The sequence below is a fragment of the Bos mutus genome, chromosome 10 (assembly GCF_027580195.1).
Source record: "Bos mutus isolate GX-2022 chromosome 10, NWIPB_WYAK_1.1, whole genome shotgun sequence".
Classification (NCBI taxonomy): domain Eukaryota; kingdom Metazoa; phylum Chordata; class Mammalia; order Artiodactyla; family Bovidae; genus Bos; species Bos mutus.
This window is the reverse complement of record NC_091626.1, coordinates 24,461,997-24,475,905: the sequence shown is the minus strand read 5'-3', so window position 1 is coordinate 24,475,905 and position 13,909 is coordinate 24,461,997. Positions and strand designations below refer to the sequence as shown.

The following is a 13,909-nucleotide window of genomic DNA, read 5'->3' as shown; positions in this document are numbered from 1 at the left end:
ACCAAATCAAATGGAATAAAAATAAGAAAGAGTCATTTTGAAATATTGTCCAAGTCGATTCTGTGCTTTGGGAGGACATTCCCCCCCGCCACCATAAAAGGGGAGAGGTCCTCTCAGCTGAGGACTGTGTATTTTATAAATGACGATGGCAGAGCCTCTCAGAGGTGGCATGTGTTACCTACGCAGGGACACCTGCCAAGGGTACAGAAGAGAGCTGAGATCCAGAATGTGCCTCGTAACCCACCAGAAGGGGCATCATTTATAAATGTCTGCCCAGCCAGGGGATCTTTTTCTACTTTTACACAAAGGTGCCATACGGGTGATCTGAGGCTCTGGGTGAAGGACCTTTTCTGAAATGTTGGCTTGTGTGAAAAATTCAAAGGCAAACGTGTGAAGCCTCCAGGAAGAGGGTGGTACATTTTTTTTTTTGATCATGCTGCTTCATGTTCTCTGGATAGGCCCTGACGCTTTGAGGTTCAAGCCGGAGGCTCCTTATCTCTGACTCTCAGATGCTCCCCTGGCATCTTTACTCAAACCTATAGCCGCAGGCTGGTGAGGTGGTACACATCCTGAGAGCCAGGCCTGCCCCGGTGGTACACAATCAGAACTGGATACAGAAATGACTGACATTTGGCCCAAGGTCTTGGGGGTTTTATTTTTGTTTTTAGCAGGCTTAAGAGTAGGTCTGATTACCCAGAGAGGGAACAAATTCACCTGAGATGGATCTCTTGTCATTTGCAAAGTTGTTGATTCCAGCCCTGGATTGTTGAGTTTCTCAACACTTAGGTGCAGGTATGGGGGAGCCATTCTGCCTTGGGCGGGCCTGACTTGCCTGGGGTCTTCTGCCACCTGAGGATATGATTACACCTCTGAGGGCCCATCCTCAACCAGGCTGGTGCTCATCCTTGCAGAGAGGGTCCTCCCCCGGGACCCTGGCCGTCTCTGAGCAGCCACCTTGGCGTCTACTCCAAGCGTGAGGACTGAGCCCCAGGAAACCTCTCGAAGATCACAGATACAGACACGGTACTGCTGGGCACGTGGCTACAGGCCACCCCCCTAGGGGCTCTCCTTTTCCTTTCCCTAGACCCAAGGATGGGGCAAGTCCAAAGTCAGTCGTGACCCCAGCTGCTCTACGTTCAGCTTCCTGGAGACCCACGTGCCTGAGTACATGTCTGTAGCCAGAAGGACCAGACGCTGGTAACGTAGCTTCTTGCCTCAGTCCCACCAACAATGAGACTCTAAGTCCTCAGATATATGAGCAGCATAGTAGATGCTCCTTGGCTTTGCCAGAAACCTGACTTCCCTGACTTATAAAATGGGCTTATAACACTTTTACCTCTCCCTTCCCTCTCTCCCTCCAGGGCTATGGTTAAAGACCAAAGGAAGTGGCAAATGATAAATGAAAACATTTTGTGTGTGTGGGTGCTAGTCGCCCAGTTGTGTCTGACTCTTTGCAACCCTATGAACTTTAACCCACCAGGCTTCTCTGTCCATGGAATCCTCCAGGCAAGGATACTGGAGTGGGTTGCCATTTCCTTCTCCAGGGAATCTTCCCAACCCAGGGGTCAAACCCAGGCCTCCTGTATCGGCAGGCAGATTCTTTACCATCTGAGTCACCAGTGTATTGTTCAGATACTGGCTACAACGATGATTCGACCAGAGCGCTCCATCCGCAGGTGGCTCTGATGGGTGGAGTGAATGTAAACCCAGTCAGCTAATCAGTCCTTCCAGGGATTTCTCCAACACAGATATTGAAGGAGACTGCCTTTCTGCCAGCTGTGTTGAGTGCTGAATCTGGGCTGCTAAGTGGCCACCTTGCATTCCCCGTGAGGAGAAGACAGTGTTAGAGGTGGAAAGAGACACACAGAGCCCCCACTACAACATCTGAGCCCCTGGATGAAGCTGTGCCTGAAGCCCAAATCCACTCTGGGATTCACTTTTCTGTCAACCACTTCCCATTTTTTGCTTAGGCAGATTCAACTTGAATGTCTGGTATTTATGACTGAAGGAATTTCAACTATCTCTTGGATGCATTTTAATAATTAATATATTAGTTTTCTAATCATAAAATAAAGTTTTTAAGGGAAAAATCTTGATAACTTTTAAGTTAGTACACCTATCAGCAACATGAGGAAGCAGAAGAAGCACTGAACAGAGAAATCAAGCAACCTGGATTCTCTGCTGCTTCCCATGAGAATTGCTGTGTAAGTTTGAGCAAATCTCCCAACTTGTCTGAAAGTGAAAGTCACTCATTCATGCCAGCTTTTTGCAGCCCCATGGACTATACAGTCCGTGGAATTCTCCAGGCCAGAATACTGGAGTAGGTAGCCTTTCGCTTCTCCAGGGGAGCTCCCCAACCCAGGGATCGAACTCAGGTCTCCCGTATTGCAGGTGGATTCTTTACCAGCTGAGCCACAAGGGAAGCCCAAGAATACTGGAGTGTCTGGACCTTAATAAAATAAAGAATTGGAGTTAATGATGTCTGACATGTTTACAGTGCTAAACATTTTTGATTCTATAAAAGATAATCCAATTAGTCTGATATAAAGTATTCTTAATAAAGGCTTTTTAAATAAACATTAAGAATAAAGACTTTAAAAAAGAATAAAGACAATTTCAAGTTGATGTCAAGCATTTATAATAAAATCCTTTAACAAATTACATATGAGATGCCCTTATATAGTCCGTGGGATTGCAAAGAGTCAAGATAGGACTGAGCAACTAATACTTTCACTTTCACTATATACATGTAAAATATTCATTGCATCACTGCTTAAATTGGAAAAATATCCCTGGTGGCTCAGACAGTGAAGAATCCGCCTGCAGTGTGGAAGAACTGGGTTTGATCTCTGGGTTGGGAAGATCCCCTGGAGGAAGGCATGGCAACTCACTCCAGTATTCTTGCCTGGAGAATCCCCAAGGACAGAGGACCCTGGCAAGCTATAGTCCACAGGGTCACAAAGAGTTGGACATGACTGAATGACTAAGCACCTGAGAAATGAAAATTGGGAACAGTTTGGGTAGACTCCAGGAGTTGATGATGGACAGGGAGGCCTGGCATGCTGCCATGGGGTCACAAAGAGTCGGATACGACTGAGCAACTGAACTGAACTGAACTGGTTAAATAAGTTGTGGTGCATTCATACAATGGAATATCGTGTAACTGTGGAAAAGAAATGAAGAAATTCTTTACATATTGACATGGCCAGTGCCTGAGGCACATTTTTAAGGGAAAGGGCAAAATGCAAGGTGGTTGTGCTGCATGAAAAAGAGGAAGGGAAAGTCATACAGATGTAATTCCTGTGTGTGCATAACCTGTGTCTTGAAGAATCCCTGAAGACTGGTACCATTGATGCCTCTTTGGAGCCTGGGTCTTATTTTTCACTATAAAACATATCCTTTTATATCTTTGGGATGTGACTGCATTACCTACTCAGTTTTTTTTAATTTTTAATTGAAAGGGTAAGAAATGGCAAATACTATTACATATTGCTTGTTTGATCCTCATGAGGAAGCTGCAAGGCTGGCTAGGAATCCCAAGTACCACTGTGCTATTTACAGATGCAGAAATACACCCAGAGGGTTCACATACTCCAACACAGAGACACCAGCGACAGACACCCGAATAGTCCCCTCACTCAAGTCTACACAGCCGACGGGCATGGGCTCACCCTCTCACTATAGCACCTACTGCAAAGCTCTGCTTAGGGTGGAATTAAAATGGGTCCAGGTAAGGCTCAAGTCAGGGATTACCTCTTCACTCATCAGACCACTTCCAGATCTGGAACAAGAGAGGAGGGAGCCAACACCTCCAAAATAAATTGTTCATATTGATAATTGTTTAATAAAGGCATGTAGATGGTGTGGAGTCATGCCATCCTGACTTGTGGTCCAACCACCTGTACATCTTCAAACCTCAACATGTGTTCTAAGGACGCAGTCCTTGGGATTGGATAAAATGCAAATTCTAACTCAGCAGGTCTGGGGTGAGGACCAAAGGCTCCCAAGTGATGCCTATCCTGATAGTCAAGACCATACTTGGAGTGTAATTCTAGAACCATACCAGCTGACATGGTCACCACTAGCCACGTGTGGCAGTCGAGCTCTGAATGCAGCTAGCTTACAATGAAATGTGTTAAAAGTTTAAGATACACACTGGAATTAAAAAACTATACCAAAAAAAGAAAAATATCTCATTCATAATTTTTATCCTGATAATATGCTAAAATAATATTATTAAGTTAAACAGAATCTATTGTTTAAAATTACTGTCACCAGGTTTCTTTTTCTTTTTTTTTAATGTGGCTACTAGAAAATGTAAAAAGATACATGTGGCTCATAATCCTGCTCCAGGAGACTTGGTTCTCCTATAACCTGCATCTCAGGGAGTTTGGGACCACCTCAGTCATCACCCTGGAGTGTCTGCAAGGGTCTGTAAATGAGGCAAGGCCATTTGAGAACTTGGGTGGAGTACCTACCCCTAACAAATAAAACTTTTTCACAAGTGAAATCTGGGTTAGAGTGAGCAGCTGAAGCATGCTTATCAATGGAACTGTAAGAAAGCATCCAAATAACTGGTTTAGCAGAGATTTTTCAGGAAAAAAACGCAGCCTTGGGAGCCAGTGTGGAAAGGCAGGCGTGAGGTAACTTTGCCAGACAACCACCCCTGCCAGGTCTGTGCTGTTTGGGGCCAGTGGAAGGGGGCAAGTCAGCTCTGCCTTTATTCCACTTAACAGCATTCCTGAGTCACATCCCAGCTCCAGCAGCCCCCAAAGCAGAGGTTCCCTTAAAGCCAAGGACCCAGGGCCATCACTTGGCCTTGCTGCAGCCCACAAGGTCTGAAGACAGCCATCTGTTCAGAAGTGTAATAATAGACCAGTAAAGAAACTAACCAACTCTTTCTGCAGGGCCACAAAGCCATCAGTGTCACCTAGAAGCAAATCCTGAACTCAAACTCTTTTATTTCTATGTCCCAGATGGGTTCCATTTTTAGTGACTGGCCCTTATTGTGTAAGATGCTCCATTAGTTCATTCTCAGTGAGGTGGGAGAAGGTGCATAGGGCACTGTTCTCCTCAGATCACAGTCTGGGACTAGGTTTCTTTACTTGAAACCCCAGGAAGGTATCACCCAGCCCCAGATAGCTGCAACTCCTTCAGCTCTGCTGGAAAGTCGTTCATCCTGGGCCTGTTCCCGCCCTGCACCTGCTTGCTGTCCTCTCCTGGGGTAGCAAGAGAATGACAAAAGGAAGGGGAAGGCCTGAGACCCACCCCCCAGAGGGCGAGAAGTTTGGGGGTGTTGGGTGGGGGGCAGGTGAATGTGTTTATTTCATGAAAGCGCCGTGTGGGCACATGCACTCTCTCGGAAAACTCCGCAGAGCAACTTCGTCCTTGGCCAGCCCAGCACTCCCTGCCTCTCCTGTCTCGGCCCAGCCAAGTTCCACCGGGCACTCACCAGGTTTTATTTCTAGCAGCCGCAGTTTCGGATCCTCAGGCGGGTGCAATCGTCTCTTCTTACGCCAGCAGCGGGCAGGGTATGTGTACAGCTGGCCCGGGCAAGGCCTGTGGACAGAGAAGACATAAAGGTTAAAGGCTCCAGGCTGGATGGGGCCTTGGAAACCACCCTGTCTGACCTTCTCAATCACAGTAAGAATGAGGCCCAGAGAAGTGAAGGGGCGTGTGAAGGTCACACACCTGGTAAATGGTGGAGCCCAGGCAAAATCTAGGTCCCCTGAGCCCAGGACCCTGGGGCTCTGACTGCTCTCCATTGCTGTCTCAGTAGGCACATCCCAAAAGTGAGCCATCATTGTTACCAAAATCAGTTCTGCTCTCTTAGCCTAGGGAGAAGATCAGGAGGACCTCAAACCACAGGAGGGACTTTTCCAGATTTATCCCCATCACGGGGTTTCCAAGGCCGTGTATGTCCAGCTACTTTCCATCAACTGCCCCTCTGCCCAGGCCAAGCAGGTGCCCTTCAAGGTGGGCGGCAGGCGTCATTCTGTCTACCTGCGGACAGTCTGGATGGGGAAACATCTCAAGGAAACAGAGTCAGGCTGCCAGATCTCCTACCCGCTGGCTTCTTCCACCCACTGACAGCTGCTGGCAGCTTGCTGAAGCCGAAGGGAGTCCCTGGCAACCTCCTTCAGAATATAAGCCTTTCCTGGGAGCAGGCTCCACGCCTGCACAGCCGGCATATCTGTACATCCCTGTCTGAAGTGAAGTGAAAGTCGCTCAGTCGTGTCCAACTCTTTGCGACCCCCTGGACTATACGGTCCATGGAATTCTCCAGGCCAGAATACTGGAGCATTTCCCTTCTCCAGGGGATCTTCCCAATCCCCTGGGATCGAACCCAGGTCTCCCACATTGCAGGAGGATTCCTTACCAGCTAAGCCACAAGGGAAGCCCACATCCCTGCCTGGGCTTTACCAAAAAGAAACAGGCTGGAGCCCAGTGCTGGGCTTATGGATCACACAGTCTCCCAACAAGAACCTCCACTTGGATTTGGCCTTTGACACGAAAGCGCCACACCTGTCGTGTGTCAGGCCAAGCACCCCATGAGGAGCCATCCTGCTCATCAGCCAACACTCTTGTGGCTCACGTGGCACACAGTGAACACGGAAGATGTGGCATCCAGAGGCTTGGAAGAACATGGACTTCCCACACTAGACCCTGGTCTGTTTCCAGAGAAGAGGGCAGGGGATGGAGGCTAAGGGCAGAGGAACAGGGCTGAAAACTGGTTAGGTGATCTGCAGATTCAAAAGCCTGCCCGATGCACCCCCAAATAAACCAGCAAGTCAACTGACCCACCCCCACCATTAGAGAGAAAAGCCTGACATCAGAATCCCCAGAACTGGAACCGTGGATGACACAGAGAAGAATCAAATGAAACACTTGCCGAGTGAGTGAGGGAAAGAATATGTTCCAGTTCACGGAAGTCACAACTCCGTCTTCTGTAGATGAACATGGCACGTGACAACTGTTAGAGACAGGCAGCCCCCCTCCCCAACAAAAGGGGCCCTTCCTAGACCTCGGACCATGGGTGCAAAACATCAGGACCCTTTTCCCGTCTTCTGTCTTCCATTTTGGGGCTTTTAAAGTTAAGAGAGGGCCTTCCCTGGAAGTCCAGTGGTTAGATTTCACTTTCCAATGGCAGGGCTTGCAGGTTCAATCCCTGGTCAGGGAGCTAAGGTTTCACATGCCTCAAAGTCAAAAAACCAAAACAGGAAACAAAAATAATATGGTAACAAAGTCAATGAAGATTTTTAAAATGGTCCACATCAAAAAGTCTTTTAAAAATTAAAAATAATAAAAGCTGAGAGAAAAAATGTCTTCATTTTTGCATTTTTTAGAGAAAAACCTACAAAAGTTTCACTGTTATACCTCCATTCATTCATTTTTCATTTGTGTTGTCATCTATACCCATACACTGGTTTAGGTCCAGAGCTGAGGTGACTACTCCAGCATTAAAGGAGACAAAATTTTGTTTTGTTTGAAAAGTGAATGAATTTATGATTCCTATAAATGGGTACATTGAGTTGGAGTCCCTTCCAGATGTTTTGGCCACTGCTGGGGCCGGTGTTCCCCAGGATCCCAGAGAAGGCCAAGTATAAGGGCTGGCCTGCTGCTCCATATCCCAGAACTTGTCCTTAAAATGCCCCCTCATCTTGGATGAGCAATTCTTATTCCAGGCTGAAGCCAAAAATTACCTGGAGAACTTACTACTAACACCAATGCCCCAAACCATGCCAGAGCTACCCCGTCCACATGGAGGTTTGGGGGGAACTGAACACCTCTTTGTTTTAACACACTTTACAGACTGTCATACTGTCTGACAAAGAAACTCTGGATGTCTAAGCACCAAAAAGTTACTACTTGGATATTCCCTCTGATGTACCAAGACCAGTCTAATCATTTTTCCAGTAGGTTCCCAAGGTTTCCTGTAGTTTTCCCAAGCCATTGTCATTAACTGCTTGCTTACTAGACTGTCATCCCCACTGGTTTAATAAGATGCAAGGTGGCAGGAGTCATGTCCATCTCAAGTATCCCCAAAGCTTAGCACAGTGCCTGGCATTCTCAACCAGAATGGTTGAGTTTCAGAAACACAGGAAGTGGATGACCCTTGGCTCCTGCTGTTTCTGACTCCAGGAGACTCCTCCACCCGCCTCCAAACCATCCAAGAGGGACCTGTTGCACTGAACACAAAACCCACCCCACCCACCCCAAGAAGGGAGTCTCTGTGCTGTAGGCTCCTTCTTGCCCCACAGGCTGCTTTCATGGTATTTCCACTCTGACCAAAAACAGGTTCATGAAAAGGAACTGGTCCTGACCAGCACTCTCACAAAGGTCTAAGTGACCGGAGGTTGAAATCATTAGCCCTTGTCCAAGTCATCCACCCTCCTTGAGGCTGCCATCACCACACTGCCTGGTCAGCTGCCTCGGGCCACTCAGCTACAGGTCCATTCTCCCGAGGGAGTCCATTTTAGGAAGTACTTTGAATGCCCAGAAGAAGGGGCTGTCTTTATTTCCTTCTGTAACTTTCTCTGGTGGATGGAGGAGCCCCACGGTGCAGAGGATAAGCAGGAGTCCTCATACCCCGATTCGAGTCGCCTTGGGAATTTCACCATACCTCTCTGAGCCTGTCTCCTTGCCTTAGGATAAAGGTGATAATAATACCTACCTTACAAGGACTGTTGGGGGATTAGCTTATATTCAAGAAGAAGCTCTTTATAGACATGAAGTCTCATACAGACATCAGTTCTTAATTATCAGGAGTTAGCTAACTTAAACAAGCCTGGACTCTGCCCATGTGGCCCCCATCTGGCATGACATGACTGCTCTTTGCTCCTCTAGCCACAAGGGGGGCAACGGGCTCCCCTTTGATGCCTGCTTCAACTCCTATCAACAAGCAAATGCCCCTAAGAGCTCTCTCAGGGCTCCTGCACCCTTCCTTGCCCTCCTCCCTGGGCTGACAAGTACCAGGGTGCCTTTATAGGGCAACACATTCAGCCCTGGAGTTCCACTTACACAGGGATGAGCAGAGCCCCATGAGAATTATGTTGTTTATCTCATTAGAACAGGAGGCACATAACTCAAAGCCCATGTGTCTGTGTGGTAGGATGGAGGAGGGGGTGGGGAAAAGGGAAGCACAGCTGCAGCTGGGGAAATTAACCTGAAGGAGGAAGTCTGGGGATGAGGGAAATGAGATGGATATAGAGGAGAGGAAGGCAGGAGACAAGAGGAGGTGACCAGCCTTCCCAGTAACCAAGACCACAGCAATCCCTCCACTCACACACCCCACTGAGCAAACTGTTTTGCTATTACTTTGAGCTGCAACTCCAGGCACACTTATATACAAGTGTGAGCATGGCAGACACACACACACACATACACACACAGCCACTCAGGAACTCACCCACTGGCTGCGGGAAGAACTGGCTCCATAGGAAGATTCAGCAGGATGAGCTGGGTGCCTGCACATGTAAATTGCTTGTCACATGCATGGCCCACGTTCAGCAGGTGGATCCTGAGTGTTATGAGCCTCTCTGACAGACACAGCATGAGCCATTAAGAATTCAGAAGATGAAATGGGATGGGAACAGATTTGAAAAGAAGAATCAGAATATCTTCCTCTTCCCCAGAACAGAGCTGAGCTGTGGCAGTTCAAGCCCACCCAGAGAAGGGCTCTGCCCACAGCAGCTCAGAGAGTGGCCCGAGGTTCCCTACTCATTGCTTCACAGGACACACTGCCCCACTGTCGGTCACTGTCGATGTGACAGTTTCACCTCGTCCTTATTTGAAATCAAAATCTACCTTCCTGTTGTTTACCTATGCCAGTTTGTCGACCCTTGATCCCAAGAGTGGACAGGTGTCATCTGCATCCCGAACGCCCATCCCACCCACCTGCTTGGGTTCGGAGGAGAGCCAGCTGAGAGAACGAAGAACCAGAGGGCATTAAGAGTAGAGGAAAGAGGCGGTGACTGCACCTGCCCGAGAGCCTGGGACTCTCCACCAAGACAGGGCGTCAGAACTGCAGAAGTCGGTATTGAAAAGGGGTCCAGCCCAATCCTTCCAAGCAGAATAGGAGAGATTCACCAAGGCAGCTGTAGTTTGAAAACCTCCCACATAAGGAACTTGGCACTAGATCAGATCTTACTCATGTTTATTTCCCCAGGGCCCACAGATGATAGGTGCACTGTTTGTGGCTGAAGATGACAATTTGGACCAAGTCTGCAGAGCTGGAAGGATGAGTAATAAGCCCCAGGTAGGGCTTGAGGGGCAGGGAAGATGTATTTCCCAAGCACTTACAGCTGCGTCACTTCTTGGTGCTCTGTCCTCCTCTCTCCTCTTGGCTTATTTAAGAGCTGCCCGGATCGCATGGACTATCTCTTCAGTAAAGCATTCCTGAACTATCCCAGGCCACAGTGCCTTTTCTCTTCCCTGAAAGTCTGGAGTCCTGGGTACCTGGCAGCTCAGCCAGCAGCCAGCATGGCTCTCCATCTGGCTCGCCAAACATCCCCTCCCAGCCTCCCCTCCTATTCTTGGGAGCTCCTCTCTAACATTCAAGTGCAGTGTCCCATGTGACAGGACTGCGCAGGCAAGGTAGACCTCAAATCCAGAATGCTGCCTGCTTCTTCTGGCCCAGAGATCTCCCCAAAGTCCCTCATAACATTCAAGTGCAGTGTCCCATGTGACAGGACTGTGCAGGCAAGGTAGACCTCAAATCCAGAATGCTGCCTGCTTCTTCTGGCCCAGAGATCTCCCCGAAGTCCCTCACTGGTCTCATCACACTCAAAACCTGACACAGCGGAACTTGCCTTGTGCTCCCGTGGTTACAGCTTTGCCTTCCAGTGCAGGGGCGCAGGCTCACTCCCTGGCTGGGGAGCAAAATCCCACACCCATGCCTGTGGCCAAAAAGCCAAAACATAAAACAGAAGCAAAATTGTAACAAAATCAAAAAAGTCTTTAAAAATGGTCCAGGTCAAAAAAAAAAACCTGCCACAGGACAGTAGCTAACATTCACTGAGCTCTTCATCTGTTCCAGGCTAGCATCTCACGGTCACTGCTATCTCACTGTGACAACAGCCATTCCATCGCCGGTCCATACGCAGCAGGCTTGAAACACAGAGCCAAAACGCTCAGGAAAGGAACTCTGGCCCTCCTACCCACCCTCATCAAGCCACTTCTTGTGGAATTTATTTCTTCTTTCCTATCACATCACCAACTAAAATTGCTCATGGGGAAATGCATCTTGGTAATACAAAACATTATAGTAGAGTATATAAAATGTGTGGAGAATCAGATACTGACTAGGACATTCTTTCTAAATTTGTCAGAAATTTTTACAGTATCAACATTATAACATGGAACGGGAGCTTAGAAGTTATTGAATCTGATTCTTACCAGACACAAGAATTGCTTCTACACTATCCCTGACTTGAGTCTCCACTCTGGCCTCTGTTTCAATAATTCTAGTCCTTACCCTTCCACGAAGCAGTCTCCTATGCTGCTGAAATATTTTATTGTTAGAAATATGTCTACCAATCTCATCCACCACTGGTGAGAATGCAAAAGGGCTCAACCCTCTGTCTGAGTTTCTGGTGTCTCAGACAGTAAACAATCCACCTGCAACGCAGGAGACCCACATTTACTCCCTGAGTGGGGAAGATCCCCTGGAGAAAGAAATAGTTACCCACTCCAGTATTTTTGCCTGGAGACTTCCATGGATAGAATATCCTGGAAGGCTACAGCCCATGGAGTCGCAAACAGTAGGACATGACTGAGCAACTAACACTATGAAAGAGAATTTGGCATATCTAACAAAACTGCATACATGTTGCCCTTTGACCCAGCAATTCCACTTCCAGGAATCTCTATCACAGATTCACACACAAAAATACAAAAACATGCATTCATCGTGGTATATTCAATACTAGAAAAAAGGTGAAAGCAATTCAATGTCCATTATAGGGACCTGGTTGAATAAATAATGGTACAGCCTCATAATGGACTATAATGAAGTTATGGAAAGAAGTGGGGGGAGGAGATAGTGGGGGCAGGGGAGTATACACTGCAATGGAATATATCATTAAGTGAAAAATGTAAGGTAGAGAATAGTGTGCATATTATATTATCATTTCTTTAACAAATGGGGATATACACACACAGATGCATACATACTGTGTTTTTACATGGCTTTTTTTTTAATGGAAAGATAAACCAAAAACTATTTTTTAAAGTTGCTTACAGATAGAACAAAAAATAATAATAATAATAGTAACAAGAAGAAAAGAAAGTTGTCTTTTCTTAGAAAAGGAAAAGAAAATAGAAAGAGGAAAGGAACAGGATAAAAGAACAGAGATAGAAGAGGGCTAAACTCTCTGAATATACCATGCTTTGTAGATTTGACTTTAAAACCAGTAAATATTTGATATTATTACAAAGGAAAATTAAAATATAAAAGCAAACTAAGATCATGGGATCTAGTCACATCACTTCATGGCAAATAGGGGAAATATGGAAACAGTGGCAGATTTTATTTTCTTGGGCTCCAAAATCACTGAAGACAGTGACTACAGTGATGAAATTAAAAGACTCTTGCTTCCTGGAAGAAAACTATGACAAACCTAGACAGTATATTAAAAAGCAGAGACATCATTTGGCTGACAAAGGTTCATATAGTCAAAGCTATGATTTTTCCAGTAGTCACATATGGATGTAAGAATTGGATCATAAAAGGGCTGAGCACCAAAGAATTGATGCTTCTTACTATGGTGTTGGAGAAGACTCTTGAGAGTTCCTTGGACTGCAAGGAGATCAAACTAGTCAATCGTAAAGCAAATCAACCCTGAATATTCATTAGAAGGACTGATGCTGAAGCTGAAGCTCCAATCCTTTGGCCATCTGATGTGAAGCGCCTCCTCACTGGAAAAGACCCTGATGCTGGGAAAGATTGAGGGCAGGAGGAGAAGTGGGTGACAGAGGATGAAATGGTTGGATGGCATCAATGTACATGAATTTGAGCAAACTTTGGGAGATAGTGAAGGACAGGGAGGGAAGCCTGGTGTGCTGCAGTCCATGGGGTCACAAAGAGCAGGACACACCTTAGTGATTGAACAAGAAAAGCAAACATCTGCCTCTGGCTAAGATGCATATCAAGGGCCAGGTTTACCTTCCCACCTGAAGCCAAGATAGAAAAAAAATGAAACAAGAGTTTTCAAGATACTGGACATCAGGCGATGAAGGACAGTGATCCTTTAGATACTGAAAATGAGCAAGGTGAGCCCTGTGATTGCCCTAGCTTACTCGCTTGAGAGTCTCCAAAGTGCAGCACATCGAGGAGGAACATGGGTAGAACTCAGCTGACTTCTTGAGTTGAAAAGAAAGAGCTGAGAGTCTGGGAAGACCAAGGTGACTAGAATTTAAGGAAAAGAATAGTCAACAGGGATTTCCCTGGTGGTCCAGTGGTTAAGAACTTGCCTTCCAATGCAGAGCATGTGAATTCAATCCCTCGTTGGGGAACTAAGATTCCACATGCCAAAGAGCAACTAAGTCTGTGTGCCACAGCAAAAGAAAGCCCACGTGCCACAATGCAGAGTCCATGTGTTGCGACAAAGACCTCGTGCGGCCAAAATTTAAATAAATAAATAAACACTTTAAAAATAATTTAAAAAAAAAAGAACAGCAAACACAAGAAAGCTGCTCAGAGAAAGAACTGTGGAGATACACAAAGGGTCTCCTTCAAGTATTCAGCTCAGTATTGATCACAGCATGCTTGTGAGGAACCTACTAAATGCCAAGAGAAGAACCACCTGAAAGAACATAGGTGTGCCTGGTGTGCACTAGGGGCTGGGAACAGTCTGTTCCCACCAGCACACTGGAAACGCCTCATGATTCATGGAGCACTGGGCAGGGT

The 13,909-nt window shown here is 46.7% G+C and overlaps 1 protein-coding gene across 1 annotated transcript in view; it reads right to left on the bottom strand.

Annotated features, from left to right (window-relative positions):
• The window catches only part of DPF3 (double PHD fingers 3), a 272,635-nt gene that overhangs the window by 142,467 nt on the left and 116,259 nt on the right, over positions 1-13,909 (bottom strand). The window contains exon 3 of the mRNA XM_070377597.1: positions 5,453-5,559. Coding sequence (XP_070233698.1) covers positions 5,453-5,559 — 107 coding nt within the window. The remainder of the gene's footprint in view (positions 1-5,452; positions 5,560-13,909) is intronic.